This window comes from Sceloporus undulatus, chromosome 6, assembly GCF_019175285.1.
Source record: "Sceloporus undulatus isolate JIND9_A2432 ecotype Alabama chromosome 6, SceUnd_v1.1, whole genome shotgun sequence".
Taxonomy (NCBI): Eukaryota; Metazoa; Chordata; class Lepidosauria; order Squamata; family Phrynosomatidae; genus Sceloporus; species Sceloporus undulatus.
The window spans coordinates 145,141,071-145,169,064 of NC_056527.1; the positions used below are offsets into that span (position 1 = coordinate 145,141,071).

Genomic DNA, 27,994 nt, shown 5'->3' on the forward strand with positions numbered 1-27,994 from the left:
TGAGCCTATGAGGAAGGACAAGCTTCTACTCCCTCCTCCCCTCTCCTCTTTCCCCTGCTGAATTAATTGATTGGAAATTATTTTTGCGTTTTAAATTCAGTTTGCAGCAGTTAAAGTAAACTGAAGACAAAGAGATAAAATTGGGAGTAGGAGAGAGAAGCTAGGAGATTTTTAAAACAAGTGAAAAAGTGAGATGGCAGAGGATTAATCAGAAGTGTTCTTGCAAATTAGGACAGTTGAAGGGCATGCGCAGAGGCACACATGTGTGCATGTGCACATGCACACACACGTGCACAAACACCTACCTGTCAACAATAGTTTCTCATAAGAAAAAGTTCCTCATCCCTCCCTTAATGCATGATCCCAAGCTAGCTGGAAGAATAGCAGCACCTTTCCCACAGAGATTGCTTTCCACAGCTAAGAAGAGAAGGGACACAAGAAGGCTGCTCATTGTGCCCCATAAAAGACTTGGCTTTCACTTAATCACCCAAAATGGGACTTTCCGCACAATTAGGTGCTCAGTCCCTGAAGCTTTTCGTAATCATGCTGATAGGAACTAATTAACTTTGGCTTCTCATTTCATTTCATGGATTTCAGCTTTTCATTTACTCTTCTCATACATGGTTTAAAGGAAGGTGAAAAGAAGCAGGAGAAGCATTTTATGGATGCCTAAAGAGAAGTTGAAGAAAAGACCAATTACAGTAGTACATTTTGTTTCTGTTTTAACCTCAGAATACATTAATGCCAGTATATATCAAACAAAGTAATATATGGCAAATAAAGATATATGGCAGGTAAGTATATAATTAATGTGACTCCTGACATCATGAAGTCAAAGGCTTTCATGGCTGGCATCCATAGTTTTTTGTGGGTTTTTGGGCTATGTGGCCAAGTTCTAGAAGAGATTATTCTTGACGTTTCACCAGCATCTGTGGCTTTGGCATCTTCAGAGAAGATGGTGGCAAAACGTCAGGAATAAACTCTTCTAGAACATGGCCACATAGCCTTAAAAAAACCACCAAAAAACTGACATTGTGTTTGCAATACCTTTTTCAGTCACTAGGAGGCAGATTTTTCCAGCTAGGGCATAGCTTTGCAGTTGACACAGCATGGAATCAGGAAGGAGTAGTCCAAGTTACAGGATATCCCCTTCCAGAGCAGCGCTCCTTTGCTATCGTTGACCTGTAGGAGCACACAATTATAGAATGTGTGCAGAGTGCTCCCAGAGGCTGAGACAGGACAAGTATAGTGCTGACAGTTGAATAACTTTACTCTAAGGTTTCATTTTCCTATATTATGGGCCCATGAGAAGCAAGGAATGTTCACTACCTAAAACAAAAGCAAATCATTTAAAAAAATAAAATATAATAGCAATAAAATTAAAGAGAAATAAGACACACACACACACACACACACATTTCAAGTGGAAAGATAGTTTAATTAAGCTGAAGGTCAAAAATAAAGGTTTGAGAGAGGCTCAAACCTCCTGCACAGCTTGTTCAAGAATTATGATAATGATGGTGGGTTTTCCCTGAAGCCTTGCCGTGATTCAACCTGACTTTGTGTTGTATACTTTGCTGTGTCTCTTCTCACTATCAATGCTACCCCATTCTTTCTTGTCTTTTCATTTCCTGAGTAGGACACTGTGTAATTGTCAAACTCAAAATGACATATTCCTGTCCATTTTAGCTCACTCTCTTCAAATATTGCTATGTGTATAAGTTCCATTACTCATTTTACCAAGGGGCTGTACAAACAGCCCCTAAAGGATGGCGTGATGCTACCCCTTTCCTAGCCGAATCAGGGTCGCAGCAACCGCACACCATGGCCCCAATCTGGCCTTTCCAGGGCACTCCTTTGGCACTGCATTGCCTGGACACAGCACCGGAGGAGCACCATGACGCTGCGTGCCGTGTGGAGTGGCGTGTGGCATCACAGCGCTCTGGGCAGCGGAGTCAAAGCATGCATCATGTGGACATGCCACTCCAATTCTGTCCCCAGGCCAGCCTTAATGGCCAGTCTATAGAGCCCCTAAGTCTAGCTTTCCCTGACTCATATTTCCCATGTTGCATGTTCCCAATCCTACATGCTTTGTATGTTTTAGCATGCCTTCTTCTTGACTTCCATTTGGTTGAGTCCTGTTGTGCCCTTGGCCACATTCCTTTTTGTAACTGATCTATATTCTACATTTTTAGCACTTTGTGTACTTTTCCAACCTCTTGTTTCATTTTGGATTGCAGTGGTTGAGATGTTGAGAAACTGGAGTGTGTCCAAAGGAGGGCGACTAAAATGGTGAAGGGACTGGAAACCATGCCTTAAGAGGAACAACTTAGGGAGCTAGGGATGTTTAGTCTGGAGAAGAGAAGGTTAAGAGGTGATATGAGAGCACTGTTTCAATACTTGAAGGGATGTCACATTGAGGAGGGAGCAAGCTTGTTTTCTGCTGCTCCAAAGACTAGGACCTGGAACAATGGATGCAAACTCCAGGAAAAGAGATTCCACCTTGACATTAGGGGGAACTTCCTGAGAGTAAGGGCTGTTCGACAGAGGAACACACTCCTTCCTCACAGTGTGGTGGAGTCTCCCTCCTTGGAGGTCTTTAAACAGAGGCTGGATGGCCATCTGTCAATGGAGATGCTTTGATGGAGAGTTCCTGCATGGCAGAAGGGGGTTGGACTGGATGGCCTTGTGGTCTCTTCCAACTCTATGATTCTTTGATTCTATGGTGGCAGCAGCAGGAGCAGTGGTGTCAGCTTTCTCATAACCTCTTTAGCCCCCTTTGCTGCCCAACCTGTACTGCTGGCAACAACAGCATATTATGTCTATATTATGCCTTAGTTGCATACAGCCAAAGCGCACTGAAGGCTCAGAATGTGTCATATTATTATCACATATGGAGTGTGCTTCCTCTCCTCTACATTTTAGCAAGGACAGGAGTGGTTGCCTTCCCAGCTCAGATATGCCACCCCCATAAGTGTGCTGAATACCAGAATGAAGATAAAAGCAAAGTGGCTGGTTTAATTTTTAAAGGAAGAGGCAGGCAGAGTGTATGGAGGGAGGGGGCTGATTTCCTTCCATTCACAACCCTATCACCCAGCAGGGGAAGAAGCTGAAATGGCTAGTCAGCATCTGTTGGAGGCATGAAGATAAATGAGTGAAAAAAGGAGATAAATGCATACCAATTGAGCTCACATCTGTGATGTTAATATCTCTCTTTTGAAAAGCCTCATGTCATCAATTGGAGTGTGAGGCCCTGCTGCTCAACCCTCCACCCACTCCCTCAAATTTAGGACTTTGAAACAAACATTTGCAGTGTTCCTGAACCACATCTTGCTGCTCTTACTCCTTCTCCTCAAAATTAATCCTCATCCCCTATAAGTGGTTGGAAATATAGGCATGGACTGGATGCAATCCCTGTTCTTGTCCTGTGCCTATATTGGGGTGCTGTATGCACAGAACTGATCTGTTCACAACTGTTAAGTGTGTAGAAGCTATTCCTGGGCCCAGAACACTGGTAAAAGAGACCTCAGTGGTTAGTCCCAATTTGTGGTTGTTCTTATGTGCCTTCAAGTTGAGTCTCCCATAGAGTTTTCTTGGCAAGATTTATTCAGAAGAGATATGCTATTGCTTTCTTTTTAGGCTGAGAGAGTGTGACTTGCCTGAGCAGGAATTTGATCCCTGGGCTGCCAGTATCCTAGTCCAACATACTACTCATCACACAGGCTCTCTCAGCTAGTCCAAACTAGAGTAGAACTTGGATTTACCATTGATTTAAGGGCCTAACCTGGATGGAATTAACCAACAGGTTGTAGCCAGTGTATGCAAGTACTACATGCGTCAGTGTGTAAATCAGGGATCATGTACCCATTGAACACTGCAGATCACTGCTGAAAAGCCGATCGCAATGTTTTTGCCTACAACCAGTTATTACAATCCTTGTCATCCGGAGCTTGGAAACGTTACTTTCTTACTCAGACTTCCAGAATCCTTTAACCAGCATGCCCTCTTTTCCAAAAAGAAACTTTCTCAAGCTTTGCTGGCATCGTGTGAAACAGATTCTAGTTCCAGGAGTATGCTGCCATGGCGTTGCTCTTTCTTCTCCATTGCTCTTGATCTGTGTTCCCACACGCTGCCACTTTCTCCCTCCATCAGCGCCAACATCCCTTGCGTGGCAGGAAGCCAGATGGTGCCCCATTAGGTCACATTTGCTTATTGTTTGGTAAACAGCAGTTTAATTCAAGTGCTGAGTTGACAGCTTGTCCTCAAAGACAATTTTCTCATTGCAGTGTTTCAAATGCCAGCCCGGCTTTCCAATATCATGTTATTTCAACTGCCTTAAAGGGATAAAGTTCCCTTTGATTAAAAAAAGGAGAGAGAGGAGATGGAGACAAACAAAGGAACTGAGTTGTGTTTGAATGTTGACAAATGGAGTGCATGTACCAGAAAGCTCCAGACTGAATATTTCCAGGAACTTTGAGCTGGGCTAAAAGTCTTTTAACATTTAACATTTGGCCTTCCCAATAGACATTAAAAGTGTTTTCTGTTTGTTCCACACTTGCTAGCAATTTAAAGGGATGGGTGTTTCAGCAACAATACCAGAGCATGGAAATGTTACTTTTTTGGGCCCTAGTTCCCAGAATATCTAGTCAGCATGGCCAATTCTGAGACCTACAGTCCAAAATGTAACTTTTCCAGGTTCTAGTCAGTTAACATCCAGCATCCCAGACAAGAACTTCTGAGACTCTTTGAAGGGAATCTGGTGAACATTCATACGGAGGCCCTAATATAAGTGAGAATTTGTTAGAATCATAAAATCATAGAGTTGGAAGAGACCCCAAGGGCCATCCAGTCCAACCCCATTCTGCCATGCAGGAAATCTCAGTCAAAGCATCCCCATTGACAGATGGCCATCCAACCTCTGTTTAAAGACCTCCAAGGAGGGAGACTCCACCAAAATCTCCATTGAGAGATTGTGTTCCACTGTCAAACAGCCCTTACTCTCAAGAAGTTCCTCCTAATGTTGAGCTGGAATCTCTTTTCCTGGAGCTTGCATCCATTGCTCCATTGTGTGCTGTTCTTTGGAGCAGCAGAAAACAAGCTTGCTCCCTCCTCAATATGACATCCCTTCAAATATTTAAACAGGGCTCTCATATCACCTCTTAACCTTCTCTTCTCCAGGATAAAGATCCCCATCTCCCTGAGTCTTTCCTCATAGGGCTTCATGGTTTCCAGACCTTTCACCATTTTAGTCTCCCTGCTTTGAACACATGGCTCCAGTTTCTCAATGTCCTTTTTTAATTGTTTTACCCAGAACTGGACACAATATTCCAGGTGAGGCCTGACCAAAGCAGAATAGAGTGGGACTATTACTTCCCTTGATCTAGACACTATACTTCTGTTGATGCAGCCTAAAAATGCATTGGCCTTTTTAGCTGCCGCATCGCACTGTTGATTCATGTTCAGCTTGTGGTCTACTTGGACTCCCAGATCCCTTTCACACTCAATTTCATTCATCCAGGTGTCCCCCATCCTATATCTGTGCATTTCATTTTTCCACCCTAAGTGCAGTACCTTGCATTTCTCCCTTGATTCTACAGTGGACCCTTGCCTTACACAGGGGATCCGTTCCGGAATTCCACCTATGCTCAAGCCCCATTCATTTGAATGGGATTCATGCACGTGGCAGCACAGTAGCACACGTGCACCACAGGTGTACACCCCATTCATCTGAATGGGATGCGCCACCCCTTGCACCCCACGTGCTCCCTGCGGCTTGAGTGTGTGTGCTCAAAGCCATGTATAGTGCGCCCGCGTATAATCCAGTCGCACTGTATTTCTCTCTTGATTCTATTATTCCATGGTTCTAGGTGTTGCTTGTCACATAACCATGTAAAGAGCAACACCTGCTGAAATTGCCTCCTCTACATAACCATTAATGGTACAGGAGCCCTCTCAGATTTTCATTTTGGCACTCCAAGATAACAATCCTTCCTATTCTCAATACAAAAGATGAATGGCCTTCCAGGTGAATCTGGCAATGTAATATCATCCTCTGCCACATCTGGGGGCAGCAAGACAATCTACAGAAATGGCACGGATCAAGTCTTCAATGGAAGAGAATGACTAAAGAGCTCAGAAAGAATGACCAAGCATCTGCCATTGCTGCTCTACTCCCCATGCGCCATCTGAGGCGTTGCTTTATTTTGTGCTATCATAGAGCCAGTGCTGGTCATTTTAATGCTTGTCTCATGCTTTTAGTGAAAATTCTACAGTTCCAATCACCTTAATGCAGGAGTAGGCAACCTGCGGCCCACGGGCCAGATGCGGCCCAGCAAGGCCTTGGGACCGGCCCCCGCCCGGTCCTGCCGCCGATTGCCGCCGGAGCCTTTGGCCTATCAGGAGGAGGTGGGAAAGGGGGGGGCAAGCAGCGGGAAAGGGGGGCAATTGTCTATATAAGCCTCAGAAACATGCATTTATATTAACATTGTTTTAAAAATCAGCATTTTTTTTGCGTGTCTTCCATTTTTTAAAAAAAATGTCCACCATTTGAAAATTTTGTCCTACATTTGTCCCAGTTTATTTATTTATTTATTTATTAAAAAAATATTTAATTATTTATTTTTTTGGCTTCAGCCCCCCAGTTGTCTGAGGGACAGCAACCTGGCCCCTGGCTCAAAAAGGTTGCCTACCCCTGCCTTAATGTATATATAAAAGAATGTCATTCAGAAAAAGAAAAGTTACTGTACATCAACAGAAATGTAGTAAATGTAATCTATGAATGCTGTGCCTGGGTCTTTGCTGTGCAATGTATAAAAGGGGGTTCTTTTACCATTGTGATATCATGCAATCTTTATAACAGTAGATGCTGGGGATTGAATCTGACACTTTTTCCGCACTACCATTGAGCTGAAGCCTCTGCTAGCTTATTTTAGGGAATGTATTTTTAAATGTCAAAAGCCTTCATTCTACCACCCAGTGCCACACATTCTGTACATAACAAATAACAGTTGGTGGCTGCCTGCTACATTGCCAGGAACAACAGGTTATATAACTCGATTAAGAGAGAGTAAATTAAAGAAGGCCTTGTTCAGTTAGCAGAGATGGATGAACTTCCCAGGATGGCTCAGTTAGAACCAGTGTTACAGATGGTCTGAACCCCAGGAGATAGTTTAGCAACATCTTCCACCACTGACATCTTCCTGTTCCAGACCGTCTGAAGATTCAGCCATCTGCAGCCAAGCAAAAGATGTTTGCCATGGCAAAATGTCCCAGGAGGAAAAAGCTCAGTGGTGAAAAAGCTCCACAGATGCTGGAGAAATGTCAGGAAGAAACTCTTCTAGAACATGGCCACCTAGCCCCCGAAAAACCCACCAAAAACTATAGATTCTGGCCATGAAAGCCTTTGACTTCGCATTGGTTTAGATGAGTGTCCTAGGGTATATAATAAGGTACACCTTAGGGGAAAGGTTAGTTCATTTGGTTTATTAACCTCAACCCATAAATCAGTGGTTCTCAACCTTCCTAATGCTGTGACCCTTTAATACAGTTCCTCACGTTGTGGTGATCCCCAACCATAAAATTATTTTCGTCTTGGTTCCTAAGACCCAAAGGGGCCACAGCTCACAGGTTGAGAACTGCTGCCATAAATAAATACAAGCAACTGCCTCCTCAAGAAAGACAATTTTGGAAAAAAAGAGTGAAAACACCTATTGGTCTCCAGCAAATCTATGCATTGTACCACACTGATACACTTAATATAAACTCTTAATATAAAGTGCATAAATTCCCATATGGAAAAGGCTTGGCATTTCTGTGTGATGGGATGTGTCTGCGTTCAGTTAAAGGTTGCAGAAGCAGTTGCACCCATGGTGCCACTGCACATGCAGATGTGCATGTGGATATGCATGCATATGTACCTTCTGTTGTACATTCAGCTGTGCAAATTTGTCATTCAACACAAGGTTGCTTAGCACAATCAACACATAAGAACACATGCAAAAAGTTACACTATATAATTCCAGTGTAAAATCACAGCCAGTTCCCCAGTTGTTCAAAATGAATTCATATATATAGTTTGTGGTAGTTCAGTTTGAAAAAATGATTTTCATGCTCACAAAATAGTAGTTGGCCCAATATCACCTGCTTAGTGAGTTTAATGACTAGTGGCTGAAGCTTTGAAGCCAGGTCCTGCTATTCTACACTACATTCTTTAGCCACTGTACAACAGTGGGCCCGAACAGACAGGGCGAAATAAAGCTGCTTCAGGTGACTTTGGAGATATGCTGTTTAAATGTTGCATGCGTCCTAAGAGGCTGGAAGCTGCACCAAAGTGGCGCTCAAGTCCTAAGGACTGGAACACAACTTTGGTGCAGCTTCTGGCCTCTTAAGATGCAGGTCTCATTTAAACAGCATACCTCCAAAGTGACTTTATTTTGGCCTGTCTGTTTGGGCCCATTAATACGCTATTGTTTAGCAATAATGAGGAATTCTTTTAGCAATAGTGAGGAATACATGGCAAGCCATAGAAGGATTACCAAAAAGGTCAATATATAATTTTTTTAAATTTTATTTTAAAATATGCAACTCAATCAATGCACAAATAAAGCTGTGCCATAGCACCATTCAAAATTACATTGCGGTGAAGACTGTTTCATCCAGCAAAGTCTTAGGGCATGGTTTGAATCCATCTTGCGAGTCTTACTGGCTCTGGTTCTCTGGTTAGTCTGGAGAAACAGTCTGGAGAACTCAATATGGCATATTTAGTTCTATGATGGAAGGACAATGGGACAGAAGTGTGTGTGTGTGTGTGTGTGTGGCAAATAAGTGGTTCTATATTGATTTATGGTTTAAAGCAAAACTATGATAGAGCAGTTGAAGTGGTCTCAAACTGGATTATTTCTGCAGTGTGTTTCGGACCGATTATGACTTTGTGATTAGGTTTACATTACTATTGATATAATGTTGATATGATAGCCCTGTTTAAATATTTGAAAGCATGTCATATTGAGGAGGGAGCAAGCTTGTTTTCTGCTGCTCCAGAGAACAGGACCCAGAACAATGGATGCAAGCTCCAGGAAAAGGGATTCCACCTCAATATTAAGAGGAACTTCTTGTGAGTAAGGGTTGTTTGACAGTGGAACACACTCCTTCCTTGGAGACTGTGGTGGAGTCTCCCTCTTTGGAGGTCTTTAAACAGAGGCTGGATGGCCATCTGTCAATGGGGATGCTTTGATTGAGATTTCCTGCATGGCAGAAGGGGATTAGACTGGGTGGCTCTTGGAGTCTCTTCCAACTCTATGATTCTATGATTCTGTGACTGACTGGTTGGCTGGCTGACCAGCCTAGCACACACGTATGTGTGTGGAAGCCACCACATGTGGGGGGGGGGCATGGAGTAAATTGTTAGAAGAGACTCTGTTGGGGATGCTTTGATGGAGAGTTCCTGCATGGCAGAATGGGGTTGGACTGGATGGCCCTTGGGGTCTCTTCCAATTCTATGATTCTATGACTCCAGTGGATAACTTTTTATTCCTATGTGCCTAACGGATTTTTGTTTTCATATTTTTAAAACTCACAAGTTTCTACAACATGTATTGCATAAAGGGGAGTTCTCGTGGATATGCCTGTACCATTGTAACACAACCCTTTTTGTTATGTTCTTGCAGGTGGGCCAAAAAGGGACACATTATAAAGGAAGCATCAGGCGACTCCTATGAGGCCATTGTTGACCACACCTATTTTTTTGAACCCATATCCTGTGAGGTGACCAATGCTTTGGGCAGCACCAACATCAGCAGGACAGTAGATGTCTACTGTAAGTATAGTATAGCTCTTACACCATTGGGAGCCTGCCTGGCCAATAGGGTTAATGCTCCTGTGGGGTGGGACCTCTGGGGGGGGGGCTGATCCATCCTCTTCCTCTTCCCAAACTTTTTTTCTGTCCTAGAGGGAAAGAGAATAGCAAGAAGGACTCTTGGAGCCTCTGCCTGAAGGAGGAGGAGAGCTGTTTCCTTATAAAATGTTAAAATATCTGAACAAAAATACAAATAGTAAAACAAACAAAATATTTGAATGCATAGGTATGACATCTGCATGTAAATGTAAAGGGGGTCACAAGGGTGAAAAATTGGAGAAGCACTGTTTTAAACCATGTCATGGGTTAGGAGCACTTGTAAAAATGCAGTTATTTGAAAGTATCTGAGAAATCGACATTAGCATGTACACAAGACTATCATCAGTTTCATCCATGATGAAAAGAGGGGGACAGACAGAAGCAAAACATTGCTCAGCAATTGCTCTGCTACACTTTGAGATATAAAACCATACACTGGAGATAATAAAATCCATGGTTCTCCAGAGGTTGCTAGACTGCAACTCCCATCATTCCTGGTTATGTTTAACCAGGACTGATAGGAGTTGTAGTCTAGCAACATATGAACACCCACTTGTTCTTGTCTCACCATGCATATATCAGCTCCTTGTGGTAAAGATAGGATTACAGTGGCCAGTCTTTCAAGGGAATAGCTATAAGTCCAAAAAATGAACTGCTGCCATTCTCATATACTGCACAGGACATATGATGCCTCCTTTGCCTGCTTTGTTTTATCTGCAGAGGTTGCATCCATACTGCAGAAATAATCCAGTTTGACACCACTTTAACTGCCATAGCTCTATCATTATTATTATTATTATTATTATTATTATTATTATTATTAACATTTATTTATACAGCGCTGTAAAGTTTGCACAGTGCTTTACATAGTAAGGGTTGAAAAGAAGAAGAATAAAAACCTGCCAAGCAGCGTGCAATCTAAAGCAACATTACATGATTAAAATATCTCTAATATAATACTACTACTAATAATACTCAAATGTTTTGGAATTTTGGGAATTGTAGTTTTGTGAGACATTTTGCCTTCTCTGACAAAGATCTCTGGTGCCACAATAAGTTACCATTTCCCGGATTCCATAGCATTGAGCCATAAGAGTTAAAATGGTGTCAGACTGGATTATTTCTGCAGCCTAGGTTTATTTGGCACTCAGTATTGAACAACATGACAGACATCTACAGAGCACTGGAAAGGCAGTCAGAAGTATGACCTGACAGTTCCATAACAAGTTCTTCAGGGCTTCCTTTCCCAGTGCATCACTGTGTGAACCTAGAGCAATATAGACCTTCAGATTAAAAACCTGAGATCCATTCACAGTGGCTAGAGATTCACAGTTCTGCTGCTGTAGAGCCTAAGCAAAATGTCAAACTTTCACTCTACCTATGAAAGATTGAGACTAAATATCTCTGGATCAAGCCATCAAGCCTCCATGCCTCCCACTATTCAAGGACATAGGCCAGACTCCATTTTACCTTTATTCCTCTGTTTTATTATTCTATTATCGTGCTGTCTATATTTGCTATCAAGAGTGATTTAGTCTTGCCTTCCAAAGGCCCTTTCTAAGACAGATCTTTCATTACAGTTGGGCCACGCATGATGTCTGAACCACAATCCCTCCTTGTTGACCTTGGATCAGACGCTGTATTTAACTGTGCGTGGATTGGAAATCCATCTCTGACCATCGTTTGGATGAAGCGAGGCTCGGGTGTGGTAAGCATGCTGGGCAGCGGTGCTGAAAATTGACTTAATGTAGGGGAGGTTCAAGAATTGTGTGTTGGCGCTGAGAGGACTCACAGCTGCACAAGATGGCTGCAGCTCACACTCCAACACTTATTTCGTTGGTTGCCTAAAGTGTGACGGAAGATGTTCCATTCATTACAGATCAAGGTAAATACTGCTATGGCTGGCATCCTCTGAGGCTCAGCATAGTACAATAGTTCCACATGAGGAACTGCGCTACATCTGACTGTTCTATTATTATTATTATTATTATTATTATTATTATTATTATTAACCTTTATTTATAAAGCGCTGTAAATTTACACAGCACTGTACATACAATCTTTTTAATTGGACGGTTCCCTGCCCTAAGGCTTACAATCTAAAAAGACACGACACAAAAGGAGAAGGGGAAGGAGATGAGGGCCAACAGTTCTTCTCTACCTCCGAGGCCTGGATCAGGGGTGATGGACTGGAGGGAGGACATAGCAATACAGGAAATGATTCAATAAAACAGGCAACAAAGGAACATCAAATAGGAAGTGACAACTATGCAATGCCTGGGAACGCTGCTCTGAACAGGATGGTCTTCAACTCCGTTTTGAAGCTGGTTAAAGAAGTGATGGCTCTTGCTCGTGGGGGAAGAAGGTTCCAGGAGTGAGGGGCAGCAAGTGAAAAGGGGCGAATTCAAGATGGGGCAGAGGAAATCATGGGCTGGGACAGCAGACCTTGACTACCAGAACGGAGGGCCCTAGTGGGAAGGTGAAGAGAAATAAGGTCTGATAAGTAAGGAGGGGCCAGTCCATGGAGGGCTTTAAATGTCAACAGCAGGAGCTTGTACTGAATGCGGAAAGGGAGGGGGAGCCAGTGAAGGGATGCCAACACAGGAGAGATATGGTCAGAGGGGTGGGCGGATGTGATAATGCGTGCAGCTGAATGCTGGACAGAGATTAAAGGACGGAGGTGAGAAAGAGGAAGCCCAGCCAGGAGAACATTACAGTAATCAAGTTGTGAGATCACAAGGGCATGGACCAGGATCTTGGCAGAAGAGGCGGAGAGATAAGATCGGATTTTGGCAATATTGTATAGTAAGAATCGGCAAGCCTTGGCTGTGGTCTGGATCTGAGGGATACACGACAGAGAAGAATCAAAGATAAAACCAAGACTGTGGGATTGCTGGACTGGTTGAATAGAAATGTTGTCCACAGAGACAGAAAAGGAATGTTGAAGGGTGGGCTTAGGGGGAAAGACAAGAAGCTCCGTCAATAACCCTTAGACTTACAGCTCGCCCGCTCCATACGCGGGTGCTCCATATGCGGCTTTCACTTTACTCAGAAGCTGCGCTGCAATACATTAAATGGTTTACGCAGTATTTGCCTTACACGGGGGTGAGGGTGGGAGTCCGGAACAGATCACTGCGTAAGGCAAGGCTCCCCTGTACTATAGAGCCATTGCAGTCTCTTCATGGCCATTTTGTGGCTGATGGAGAAGTATCTGCTGTGTCCCTGTAGTATCTGGCTGTGTTCCTGTATCCAGATGTGAAATGATTACAGCATCTGCTGATGTTCACTGTGATCCTCTCTTGTGCATCTGTCTACTACAGAGACATGGCCAGACACTTCTCTGACCCCTTCCCATTCTCTGCCAAGCACAGAATGGCCATGAAGGGAGCTTACTGTACAGTAAATAAGAGGAGTTGGTTGGCATAGACAGAAGAAAGGAAAAGCAACCTAGGCATCTACCAATAAAAGACAAACAGAGGCATAAGAATGACTTATGCCTCAGTATGCCACTAACAGGATGGCAGCCTGACATTTCTGACATTGCTGACAATTTGATCAGGCCCTTTAAAAGTGCAGGGGTCAACACTGTAATTTGTAATCCATAATGTCCCTGATTTAAATCTCCTCTCACCTAGGAGTTTATCAGATAAGGGAAATTGGAAGTATAATCCAATGGCAATCTGAACACAATCATGGGGTTTAATGTTATTGCGTGATAGACTACCACACGCAATTTCGGGCAATGGCATGCTAATTTTGGGCAATGGGAAGCCAGTTTGAACACATTTCACATTCACGTAAATTCACTGAACTAGCGAATTCACGTAAATGCATTCTGGCCCCACTTTCTTTTCATTCGAAATTAAGAGAAATTCCTCAGGTGTGATAAAGTACCTAGCCTAAATTCATAAAACTATGGAGCTGGAAGGGACTTCAAAGGTTGTCTAGATTAGCACTTATGGATATGTAGACCTACAGCCTTTGCATTAAACCTGTTACATAAAACATCGTTTGGGTTAGAGATTTTTTTTTTTTAATCTTACTCAGGCCCCTATTAGAAAAGCATTCACAGCCTTGCGGTTTCGACATATGCCTTCTGCCTATTTGACTGGCAGATAGAAGAACACCCCCGTCCACCTAAGATGGTGTATTTGTAAAACTGGGGTAGTGGAGAATACTGAACATTATCTTTTACATTGCCCTCTTTATACAGCTCTTAGACAAAATTTCCTTGATCATAATTTACATTTCTTTCCGACAAATCTTGTTCCCAACAGATCTGTATTCTTTTGGCTAGTAATGATGTATTCATTTCCTCCATGGTGGCAAAATTTGCTTTAGCTGCTAGTAAGATTAAACTTAGGCCCGTTACAGACCGCCCAAAAGGGGCGGTCTTGGGCCGCTGCTGTTTGCTCCATGAGGGAGCCGCAGCAGCCAAACCGCACGACTCCCTTATGGAGCAAAAAAGGAGAGCGCAAATCGTGCTCCTTCCAGGAACCCGGAAGAGACGCCGCGAGTGCCAAAGCGCGCACTTGCGATGTCTCTTCCGGGTTTGGACATGTGGACGCAGAGCGTCCGCTACGTCAAGATGGCGGCGCCCATCTGTATAGGGCACCGCTATCTTGACGTATCGGTTACGCGCGAGGGGCAAGGCGCGTCTGGAAGCGCCGCCCCTCGCGCATATTCACAGCGTGAGGACAGCGCCTCTTAGGCCCGTCTGTAACGGGCCATAGTTTCCAAGGTGGGAGTGATGATTAGAAGTCTAATTTGTTACATATTTTTATCATTATAGTTGTATTACTGTATCTTATTGATGGGATTCTATTATTGTTGTTGTTGTTATTATTACTGACAAACCTGTTACTCAAGGAATGTCCATCACCACCTGAGATAGGCTGTTCCAAACCATCCTATGCCTGCTTATGCCACTGTGAAATTCCTCCTAAACTTTACTGGAAGTCCCCTTAATGGTAACTTGAGCAACAATAAACACATTTGTTTACATAAAGAGTAAAACTAAATTATATTTTAGCACAGATTTAGAAAGGGTATTCCCCCAAGTAGTGAAAAATGTCTGTTTCTCATAGTGCATGGTTTTCATCAGCTGTACCACTTGCATTTAGTGTGCTTTGTTTTGTAATGAGTCACAGGATGCATCTTAATTTGCAAGTCTGCCTGTTGAGGCACAGATTTCTGAAGAAATCCCATTCTGGAAGGAAATATGGATTAATAACAGGGGATGTCCTTTTAGTATCTAGTTTAGCTTAAGTGACAGACTGTCAAATGGTTGAAAAGCTATAATCTTTTTGGAGAATTAAACACACCAAATCCTTTTGACCTTTCCACTTAGGACTTGGTCTCCAACATTTGTACTCAATTGGATAGACAACGAAAAAAGAACAGTGGGGATGGTAAATGGTATTACAAAGCCAGAAGGCTCAGCAAAAGAGATAGGTACTGAACATTACTATACAGTACATAATGTGAAATTCTGTGAGCAGCCAGGGGAAAGCTATGTAAATAAATACTGAGCAGCAGTAAAGTCTATGTCATCCAGTACTCTCAAATTTGCTCATAGGATTAATCCTTTACTCTCAGACACACCACTCTTGCTTCCAGCTGGCAGTCCCTATAGAAGTGGGATCAACTATCAGGGTTTATTTGAAGTTCAGAAGGGACCACTAGCTGTTGCTGAACCAGTAAATCAAACATGTTACTGCCTTACCTTAGTGTTGAAGGCTGTGTCTCCCTGCTCTAGTCTTATATTCTGTGCCAGCTGATTGCTACCATGGCAGTAGAGGAGGCTGAATTCACTTTACTAACTTATTTTTGGGATAGGGTTCAGCACCTTGAAAACCTCTGGGATATAAAGCACCCTGATAACATGGAAACCCCCAGAGCTTATATTGTACATTTTGGTATTTATTACTGTATTCAGTCTCCCTCTAGAGATTTCAGGGCAGGTAGAACAATAAAACAGTCTTAAACAACCATAAAACAATTTAACCAACTTAATAAAATCAAATAATGAGGCAATGCAGACCACCCCAACAGGTGGCCTGCAGCAGCCTCCAGCTGTGCTGGATCAGGGCCCTGGCAATGCACGCCGCGCCCCTGATCTGGCCTTTGCCGGGTGCAAAAAGCAGCTCCTTTTTGTGCCCTGCAAAGGAAGGACGTGCACCATGGCTTTATGGCACTCCTTTGGCGCTGTGCTGTGCAGACAGAGCGCCAGAGAAACACCATGATGCCATGTCCCATGTGGTGCAGTGCACGGTGTCACACCAGCCTGGGGGTAGAGCCGGGGTGTGCGTCATATAGACTCCACCCCAACCCGGCTTTTCCTGCCAATATGCACAGCCCCAATATATGAAAATCCTGCAAGGCAAAATTATAGAATTCTAGTTGGAAGAGCCCTCAAGGGCCTTCCAATCCAACCCCATGCTGCCATGCAGGAATGCCCAATCAAAGTACTTCTGACAAATGGCCATCCATCCTCTGTTTAAAAACCTCCAAAAAAGGAGACTCCACCACTCTCCAAGGCAGCATATGCCACTATCAAGCAGCTCTTACTCTCAGAAAGTTCTTTCTAATGTGGAGGTGAAATCTTTTTTCTTGTAGTTTGAATCCACTGTTCCATGTCCTAGTTTCTGGAGCAGCAGAAAACAAGCTTGCTCCTTCCTCATAACCATGGTCACTGGGTCCCAAAAGCTTGGAGAGTCAAGGGTTAGTTTAAACATTGAAATGAGACCCAATGGACCTCCAAAGGCAGAGCACTCCACAGCTGGGTAATCATAACAGAGAAGGCTCTGACTTCAGAGAAGCAATACTTTGACCTTTCCCAAATTCATGAAAAACACATCCAAAAACACTGCCACCTTTGTGTCCATTCTGGTTTTCTGTAGGCATTGTATTCATACTCTTGAGTATAATTTCACATATAGCTGTAAAGACTAGACTCATAGAATTGGATTTTTTGTTTTGTTTTGTTTTTCAGTACCAAAATTTACTTTGGAAGCTAATTGATGGAGCTTATAGCATACTCTGTGCTTGTGTGTAATGTCCCCTAAGTATACAAAACACTGCTTTTTATCCTCGTACTTAAACCATCCATTCTCCTGCCCCTTCATCTGCTACTGTGGGGGGCATGGTTAGCATTCAAGTGCCAAGGCAAGAGATACACATATTCATTGCATGAAGTTTGTGTATGAGGGGCCTGCCACCCTCCCCCTGGTTGAGCATGGCTCCACGAGCGTCCATGGTTCAGTCCCAAACAAACACATATGCATACGAGAATGCTTTAACAACTTTACTCTAAACCAACCTTAAGTGCAACTAAATACATAAGTCTTCCTTCAGATAGAATTGAAACACATACAGTATTTTTATTGATGCTTACTGCCTCCCTCCTAGCACAGATTTATGGCTGCTTGGAAGCACTTCTCCGCCGCTTTCCAATCAGCTTTCTCCAAAATAGTTGGTTCAGGTCTAGACTCCCACCTCTGCCCTCTTACATCTCCCGAGGCTCCCTCCAAGGTATCTCCACTGGAAGGTCCCTGGTCCAGTCAGGAAGCTGTGTGCCAAGAGCTCAGTTCCCCTTCCCAACGGGGGTCTCACAACAGCAGTATGGGGTCCCACTCAGGGTCTTCCACGCTCTCTGTGTAAGGCAACCAGCCACGGCACTCTTCCTGGACTCCATATTTCCCTAGCTTCCCCTTTCACCTCTCTGTGCCACCGCCTTCTGCGTCTCCTCCTCACGTCCACCTGTCCCTCCACCTTTATACCTCCCCCCGCTTGCTCCACCTCCTCTCCTTCTCTTCCTCCCTGGTCCTCCTGCCAGCCTTTTTCAACCCTCAGTTCTTCCACTTCTTCTCGTTTCAATCAGAAACAGAACCATTGTGCAAATCATCATTACAGACTCACTTGCTAGTGTGAGGGGGCTTGAAACAACCTCTTCTTGCACCCCAAACCAGCTGCTGCATGCTTTTGACATGCCTTTTAGGGTGGATTGGGGGGATCCAGTCAGGAGATGTTGTTTAGTTATGCATACCTAGGTAGCTAAATAGACCATGTTGAATATCAGTGCAGGTTTTCTGTGCAGAAAATAGGTTTCCTGCCCACAAATCCCTGTTCCATTCTTTTTGTCCATGAAAACGTGTGTGTTTTTTTCTCCAGAAGATGATTCCTGCACAAAACTTTGGGGTATTTGAATATGGGGAGAAGATTGTGGAGAGATACTAATTTTCTTCTGCAGTGGGGAGAAAAATACTTTAATTATTCATCCATGCATGCAAGGACAAAACATTTAAAGATTTACATCCCTAGATAGAAAAAGTGTGAATGCAAAGATTTCAATAAAATTAAAAAGTCTTGCAACTGATTATGAAACAAGGATAACAAGAAAATGCAAGTGGGGTTGGGAGCAATTCAGCAAAATCAAAACTGAGAGATTTTCACATCCCTGGTGACTTACAAAGACTGATCCTGGGCCTAGCAAATGTACAGGTATACGTTTGAAAACTTCAACCCAGGAGGAAGAGATAGCAGCAGTTATGCTAGGCCCAGGCACTGAAAGGAAGATCATAGAATCATAGAATCATAGAGTTGGAAGAGACCGCAAGGGCCATCCAGTCCAACCCCCTGCCATGCAGGAAATCCAAATCAAAGCATACCCGACAGATGGCCATCCAGCCTCCGTTTGAAGACCTCCAAGGAGGGAGACTCCACTACATTCCGAGGAAGGAGTGCATTCCACTGTCAAACAGCCCTTACTGTTAGGAAGTTCCTCCTAATGTTGAGGTGGAATCTCTTTTCCTGCAGCTTGCATCCATTGTTCTGGGTCCTGTTCTCTGGAGCAGCAGAAAACAAGCTTGCTCCCTCCTAAATATGACATCCCTTCAAGTATTTAAACAGAGCTATCATATCACCTCTTAACCTTCTTTTCTCCAGGCTAAACATCCCCAGCTCCCTAAGGCATTCCTCATAGGGCAAGGTTTCCAGACCCTTCACCATTTTAGTCGCCCTCCTTTGGACACATGGCTCCAGTTTCTCAATGTCCTTTTTGAATTGTGGCGCCCAGAACTGGACACAATATTCCAGGTGGGGCCTGACCAGAACAGAATATAGTGGCACTATTACTTCCCTTGATCTAGACACTATACTTCTATTGATGCAGCCTAAAATCGTATTGGCCTTGTTAGCTGCCTCATCGCACTGTTGACTCATGTTCAACTTGTGGTCTACTTGGACTCCTAGATCCTTTTCACATGTTGTCTCCTTAAGCCAGATGTCTCCCATCCTATATCTGTTCATTTCATTTTTTCGCCCTAAGTGCAGTACCTTACATTTCTCCGTGTTGAAGTTCATTTTGTTAGCTTTGGCCCAGCTTTCTAGTCTATTCAGGTCATTTTGAATGTTCATCCTGTCCTCTGGAGTATTAACTATTCCTCCTAATTTGGTGTCATCTGCAAATTTGATAAGTATGCTCCCAATTCTGTCATGCAGGTCATTGATAAAGATGTTGAACAGTACTGGGCCCAGGTCAGAGCCCTGTGGTACCCCTCTGGTCACTTCTCTCCAGAATGAAAAGGTGCCATTGTTGAGCACCCTTTGGGTTCGTCCGGTCAACCAGTTACAAATCCATGTAACAGTTGCCTTGTCTAGCCCACATTTTACAAGCTTGTTTGCAAGAATGTCATGGAGAACTTTGTCAAAGGCCTTACTGAAATCAAGATATATTATATCCACAGCATTCCCCTCATCTAACAAGCTGGTAACTTTATTAAAGAATGAGATCAGATTTGTCTGGCATGACTTCTTTCTCCGAAACCCGTGTTGACTTTTTGTGATTATGGCATTGCTTTCTAGATGTTCACAGACTCTCTGTTTAATGATCTGCTCCAGAATCTTTCCTGGTATTGAGGTCAGACTAACTGGATGATAATTGTTGGGATCCTCTTTTTTCCCCTTTTTGAAGATGGGGACAACGTTTGCCCTCCTCCAGTCTGCTGGGACTTCTCTTCTCCAGGAGTTTTCAAAGATTATTGCCAATGGTTCCGATATTACATTTGCCAGTTCTTTTAGTACCCTTGGATGTAGTTCATCTGGTCCTGGAGACTTAAATTCATTTAGGTTAAACAGGTATTCTTGTACTATCTCTTTACTTATTCTGTGCTGAAATTCCCCTATTCTGTCCTCTGCTCCATTATCCTCAGGTTGAGCAGCCTTTGCCTTTTCTTAGAAGACTGAGGCAAAGAAGGTGTTGAGTAATTCTGCCTTTTCTCTGTCTTCTGATAGCATTTTGCCATCTTCTCCACACAGTGGCCCTACCATTTCCTTCTTCTTCCTTTTGCTGCAGACATATCCATAAAAGCCCTTTTTGTTGTTATTAACCTCTATAGCAAGCCTGAGTTCATTCTGTGCTTTAGCTTTTCTGACCTTATCTCTACACATGCTAGCTATTTGTTTGAATTCCTCTTCGGTGATTTCCCCATTTTTCCATTTCTTATACATGTTCCATTTAAAATGTAGCTGAGTTGAAAGTTCCTTGGTCATCCATCCTGGGTTCTTGCGACACCTCCCATTTTTCCTTCTCACTGGAACTGTTTTAATTTGTGCCGTCAGTATCTCCCTTTTGAGAAACTCCCATCCATCTTGAACTCCCTTCTCTTTTAGTATTCCTGACCATGGGATCACCCCCAGTATTTCTCTAAGTTTACTGAAATCAGCTTTCCTAAAGTCTAGAATGTGTGTCTGACTATGCCTGGCTTCTCCTTTCCACTGTATAACAAACCCCAGGAGAACATTCCACCTAATGATCCCACCACTTTCACATCATTAACCAAGTCATCCTTGTTGGTTAGGATCAGATCTAAAATAGCTGACCCCCTTGTTGCCTCTTCCACCTTTTGGACAATGAAATTGTCTTCGAGGCAAGTGAGGAATTTACTAGACCTTGAGGATTTGGCTGAGTTTAACTTTCAACACATATCAGGGTAGTTGAAGTCACCCATCACTACTACATCTCTCCTTTCTGAGTGTGTGGTCATCTGTTCTAGAAAGATATCATCCAATTCCTCCTTCTGACTTGGGGGTCTGTAGTAGACTCCCACCATAACATCCTTGTTGTTTCCCTCCCCTATAATTTTTATCCAGATGCTCTCCACCTGGCTTCCAGGATTGATGTCCTGGATCTCTTCACTGGTGTAAATATCTCTGACATATAGGGCTATTCCTCCTCCTTTCCTGTTTGGCCTGTTTCTCTTAAAAAGGAGATATCCCTCTATTTCTACATTCCAATCATGAGACTCATCCCACCAGGTTTCAGTGAGGCCAATTATATCATATTTGCTTTGTTGCACTAGGATTTCGAGTTCATCTTGCTTGTTTTCCATGCTCTGTGCATTACTGTAAAGACATTTAAGACCATGTGTTCCCTTTACTTGCTGCCTGTGCAAACATTTTTGCCTCCAACTGTTGGGTCCTTGCACTGTTTGCCTTGTTCCCTCTATGACAGTTTGACTATTTTCTCCAGCCTTTTTGCCTTCCAGAATACTGTCTCCCTCCCCTAAAAATCTCGGTTTAAAGCCCTCCTGATCAAATTTTTGAGACTATTGGCAAAGACGTTTTTGCCAACTGGTGTGAGATGCAACCCATCCCTTGTCAGAAGTCCCTCCTCATGGAACCGCAGCCCATGATTCAAGAATTCAAATTGTTCTTGGCGGCACCATCTGTGGAGCCAGTTGTTTACATCCGCTATTTTCTTCTCCCTTCCTGGACCATGCCCTTCGACTGGGAGAAGAGAGGAGATGACACAACCTGTGCATCCACCTCTTTCAACTTCCTACCCAAAGCCTCATAATCCCTTATGATATTCTGAAGGCTATGCCTTGCAGTATCATTGGTTCCCACATGAACCAAAAGAAAGGGGTAATGGTCAGTAGGCTTGACAAGGCTTGTCAGCCTCTCTGTCACATCATGGATCTTTGCCCCAGGGAGACAGCACACCTCCCAAGACATCTTGTCAGGCCCACAAACCACAGGTTCAGTGCCTCTCAGCAAAGAGTCCCCAACGACCACCACACGCCTCCTCCAAGGCTTAGCAAAGGCTGTTCCCTTTGGTGGAGCTCTCTGGGTCCCCTGCTCTGTCCCTGAGGTCTGTCCTTGCTGCTGTTCCTCATCATCCTTGATAGTAGAGAGAGATGGAAATCGATTATGTAGCTGTTAAGCTTACAGAATGTTCCCTGGTTTCCCTACTTCTGTGTGTGACATTCCTCCAAGTATCTACTTCTGTTGTGTGTGAAGTGACCTCCTCCTCCCCAGCAACTTCCTCTGTGTGTTTCCTGCCCAGGACCGTCTGGTCCTTTCTGGTCAGGAAAACCTCTTGCTCCCTATGACGCTGAAGTGTAGCAACCTGGGCCTCCAGCTGCTGTACTTTCTCTTCTAAGAGGGCTACCAACTTGCACTTGGGGCAGGTAAAGTTCCCCATATCTCTAGGCAAGAAGACAAACATCCCACAAGTGTTGCAGGTGACTGCAGCAGGGCCTTCAGTGTCCATACTGAGAAGTCTTAAGGAGGCTCTGAAACAAAACTGTGGGTTTCCCCTGCTAAACACCAGTGGAAACCCCCCTGATGGTTTGGCCTTTGTCCTCAAACTCTGTCCTTCAGTTCAATTCACTGGCCTTGTAGTTATGTAGACTAGCCCCTTTCAGAGCAAGTCTCTGACTCACTTCCTCTGAGCCTAAGTACCCACAAGGAAAGGGAAAAGAAAAAGGGGAAAAGGGAAAAGAAAATGTGGAAAATTAAAGGGCCCTCCTCTAACAATGTTCCCAGGCCAGCTTCTCCTGTGTACTCCAAACAGAATTAGGCTTCTGGCCACTCCCACCAATGATCCACAGCAATATCCCAAGTTTAAAAAGGTCAGATCTCACCAAAGCACATGGAGAAAGAAAACCAGCTTTCCTCCTTGAAAGAGTGAGCTAAAATGAATGAAGATGCTCAGACCCATATAGCAATAACAGAAGCAGTGCTTGTCAGCCAGTGATGATGGCGGGAAAAGTACCTGGCAGCTTAAAAGAGAAGAGGAAACAATTTTGGGCCAGAGAGGTCAAGGAGGTTGATGTAGGTGACTGGCCTAATAAAAGAAAGCACAGGTTTCCATGGTATTCTCAGCATTTTCCACATTTCTGTCACTCAAAGGAGATCTTTGCAAAGTATACCTAATAGAAGTCAAATTGATTCCTCTTATGAGTAGCACCTGGGTTAACGAAAGGCCAAGGCACCACTTAACCTCTTTGTGGCAAGTGGAGTTTCATAAACCATCGCCACACTGAGCTTTCTGTGTGAGCAGTCCTATCTTGCAGAGACGCTAAGGTTTCTGGACCAGGAGCATCTTCACCTTTGTTCAAAACTGGAAGAGTCTGGTATGAACTCACATCCCAAGGAGGTCATGACCACTGCGTTCTGTGCTGTTCTATAAAACAGGGATGTTTTAAAATGAATGTTTCTGTGTTCAAAAGAGGTAACACCTTGTAAAATAAGAGAAGCCTAGTGACTGGGTAAGTTTGGAAATGGTTGATGGTGCTTAAGAGATGGATGAGAAGTTCATTGGGCTCTATTGAAATATTAATTTCACATCAACCAGGATTGACAGTAAAGATGGAATATGTCTTCCCTCAAAAATCCAAACATTTCTGAGACTTAGGATAATGTTTTAGAATGGAGATAGATGCACAGAACTGTGCACAGTAATACACACACACACACACACACACACATATATATATATATATATATATATATATATATATATATATGTTTGAAAAAGGCACACCGGCACACTTTAGTCAATACAAGAAATGAATGCAAGAATTTGTCTGTTGGTAACTTGCATACAAAAATGCACAACATTCCCTATAGGAAGGGAGAAAAAAGTCTCACAACTTCATATGGAACCAGAATTGGGGGGGGGGGGAAGAAGACGGGCATCCCACAAACTGTGTATATGAGAGTGATATATTTTCACATCCCTATAGTGTGATGTTGGGTTCTCGTGTATAAATCTTCCATGATAATTGATTGATGACTTGCACACATACATGGTTCATCAAAGGTATAATATCATAGATAGGACATTCGTATCTCCTTAAAACGAGTGGTGTTCAATGAGGTCATTGCACACACTCCCAGTTATTTAGTGAACAATATAATTAAGTGTTGAAAAATGATGTGTTCATGCATGAACCAGACTGGGCCATGTGCAGGAATGAGAAAGAGATGGGACATAGACCTTAGCTGTTATTTATTAATACACTAATAAGGTGAGAAATGCAATACAGTGAAGAGTACAGTCAGCCCTTCTTATACATGGAATTTTTATACATGGATTCAAGTATCCACGGTTTGAAAATATTTTTAAAAAGTATAAATTTCAAATATCAAACCTTGGTTTTCCATTTTTTTATAAGGGACACCATTTTGCTATGTCATTATATTTAATGGGACTTGAGCACCCATGGATTATGTTATCCACAGATGGGGGATCTTGAAACCCAACTCCAGCAAATAAGAAGGGTCTCCTGTACTGGATAATCCTGACTGGATAACTTTGTAGTCCTCTGCCTACAAAGAGGCCTATGGCCTCAGAGGAATGGAGACATATTGGATTGCAAAAGAGGAGTCCTTGTTAAATTTCCAGGACTTTGAAAATCTCCCTATTGCCCCATGGCCAGAGGAGAAGGGGCCAGCCTGGTAAGGATACCCTCCCCATACCATCTTAACTAAGGACGGAAACAACAAAATGCAAGCATCTTACTAACATCTCCAATTTTCCTCCTGTTTGGTATGTAACATCTTGCCTTATGAAGAAGGCAATGGAGCTTCGAGAGCTTGCAACAAGTATATTGTGCATTTCAGTTGGCCAACAAAGGTATCACTGTTTGGTAATTTTTTGTTTGAATTTCCTAAATGGCCAACACAGCTACCCCTGCATGTTTTCTGGATAACCCTTAGTTATTGGCATTGGAAAGTCACCATTTGTATTTTGGTTGGCATGGCTCCCTATGGTACAATAAGGCATCAGTACGAAAGGTGTTTAAAAAGCATTTGATGAGGAAAACATTATATAAAATCTGGGTTAAATACATACAAATATTTTATACTAAAACACCTCCTTGGCTATCACCATTTGAAGCCCTTTCACTCAAAGCTTTATGGAAAGAAGGAAAGTTGTTAACATAGACCTCAAACAGATGGCCCAAAAGGACCACTGTCTGGCTGTGTTGAGGGTGGGGCATGAACATGATGTATGCCCCAAATGCGGCTGGAAGCCACCCCACATGCGACTCTTTTCCAAAGAGCCAAGCCAAAAAGGAACGGAAAAATCTGCTCCTTTTTGGCGGGCCAGTTGGGGACCACAGCGCCAGCCTGAATCGGCTCTGGGCACATGTGGCTGCCATGGCCCAGACACAAGCGGGCCCCACGTGGTCCCAAGGTCCCTCTCTTTCATCCCATATAGAGATTTGTGGAATCTAAAAGTAGAGCCATGCCAACTTAAACTAGACAAAAATTAATTGATGAAGAGTTTAATATTCAGTCATTTCCATATTTACAAATCGCTCAAAGGTAGATAAAGGTGGATAAATTTGAGGGTGGATTTGATTTTAAAAATCACAAGTTGGAAAATCTATTAAAAGGAGAAAAACACTTGATTAGAAATCTGCTGAATTACAATCTAGAGGATGAGTTAATTAAAGATTGCATAGATTACTGTATAGACCCGAATGACTGAGAAAAGCTAGGAAAAAACAAAAATGTTAGTATGAAATGCTATGACATTAAAACAATTATGTATTGGAAAATTATGCATAGGTGGTATCTCTCCCTGGATAGATCTTCTAAGATTTATAAGGACACCAATAATGTGTGTTGGAAATGTGGTAAACCGCCATCCCCTTCTTCTCCTTTTGTGTCCTGTCTTTTAGATTGTGAGCCTGAGGACAGGGAACTGTCTAATTAAAAATAATAATTGTAAGCTACGCTGAGAGCCTTTAGGGCAGAAGGGCAGGGTATAAATACGATAGATAAATAAATAAACAAATAAACAGATTGGAACTTGTGGTGGAGATGCAGGAAAGCAAAAAAGTGTTGGCCTATGATAATAATTAAATAATAATAATAATAATTTGTTTTATTTATATACCGCTATTCCAAAGATCATAACGGTGAACAGCAAGTAAGCTAATTTGCCCCCAACAGTCTGGGTACTCATTTTAGCGACCTCGGAAGGATGCAAGCCTGAGTCGAGCTTGGGCCCTTTTGCTGGTCTTGAACTCGCAACCTTGTGGTTTCGAGTGAATGGCTGCAGTACAGGCATTTAACCACTGCGCCACCAGGGCTCCATAAGATCAAGACTACTGCAAATTCTGGAAATGAAAATTAATATGACTCCAGAATTTTTTCTACTTGGCTTATTCAATTAAAAATATTCTTTTATTTAGCTATCATGAAACATAGTTATTTGGCCTATTCAGTTTTGAAAGGAGTGTTGAGAAGGAAATTGGTAGATTATGTTGGCACATGGTAACAGCAGTGAGCATACTTTGGGCTAATACTGAAAAAACATCTATCATTCCTACTATTCCTATAGCAGAAATGGATAAATTAACTTATTTACTTGAAGGGAAAGCTGATGACAAATGTATTAGAGACTGGAATAAATTTTGGATTTACAGCAAAGAATTGATAATTTAAATCTTTCATATATATATATAAAGACTGGAAAGTTCAAAGGTGTAGTTTAAGTACAAATTCTCTTTTTTTGTTTTGGTTTAAGAAAGCTTTGCTTAAAAGGGGAGAACTTAAGCTGACACCCCAACATTTGGGAATCAAAGAATCATAGAGTTGAAAGAGACCTCAAGGGCCATCCAGTCCAACAATTTACCAGTAATGTGTTGATATATTTTGTGTATATTTTTATTTTTGTTTATTTGTACAATTTGCATATGGGGTATGTTTTGTTTTGTGATATATACAAGATATGAAACAACCAATAAAATATTTGGGGGAGAAAGAGGGAGAGAAATACAATACAGTATATCATGCTTGCTTCTTACATGTGGGACCTTGTGGATTTCCTATACTGGCAAAGGCCTGTATTGTGCTGCCAGTGGATTGGACTACATGCCCATTGATGTTTTCTCCAGCTCTGTGACCTGAATCCTATGTTATCCCCAATTAGAGTGGATGCATTGAATTGAAGGGACTTACCTACATGTTCATTTACCATTCAACAGTTGAACCAGGCCTACTCTGGGTGGGAAATAAACATTAGGATTCAGCCCTATGTTAATAATTTGAGGTTGCCTACCTTTGCATAGTGTCTGCCCCAAAACTATGCCAGTTACTTGCTTCTTTAACTTAATGGTTATCTATTTTGAATCTTCCTGGTCTATTCGTTAAACTGAAGTGCTGCCTAAACACTTTAAAGAGCACAGAGATATTCACATGTAAAAGGAGAGTCAGCATGGGGTAGTGGTTTGCACATTGGACTATGGCTCTGGAAACTAGGGTTTGAATTCCCACTCAGCCATGGAAACCCACTGGGTGACTGTGGGCAAGTCACACTCTCTCAGCCTCAGAAGAAGGCAAATCTGAACAAATCTTGCCAAGAAAACCACATGATAGCCTTAGGGTTGCCATAAGTTGGAAACAATGTAAAGGCACACAACAACAACAAAAGATAGAGGGCAGATTGACTTCTTTCTTGTCATAAAACTATTTTGAGTTGTCCTCTTCCATGCCTCCCAATACTTGGCTCACTGCACCTTTTAAACTCTAGATCACAAACATAAAGCAGTTGTCATTGTTGAGCCCTAGCTCCTTAGTGTCGATTATGGTTGGCAGTGGATCCTCGGGATTTCAGGCAAGATCCTAGACTTAAGGCTGCCTGGAAATCCCTGGCATTTCTTGGTGGTCTCCCATCCAAGCACTAGCCAGGCCCACTTCTTTTAGCTTCCAAAATCAGACAATATCAGTTGCTGATGATGATGTTGTTTTTATATTTATGATTAAATTTATTGATATCCCAACTTTCTCCCAAAATTAATA

At 42.8% G+C, this 27,994-nt stretch overlaps 1 protein-coding gene across 1 annotated transcript in view; it reads left to right on the top strand.

The window, feature by feature from the left end:
* KIRREL3 (kirre like nephrin family adhesion molecule 3) overlaps positions 1 to 27,994 on the top strand; it is a 691,985-nt gene that overhangs the window by 512,738 nt on the left and 151,253 nt on the right. Inside the window, 2 exon segments of the mRNA XM_042473983.1 lie at positions 9,666 to 9,814; positions 11,473 to 11,600. Of these exon segments, the coding sequence (XP_042329917.1) occupies positions 9,666 to 9,814; positions 11,473 to 11,600 (277 nt within the window).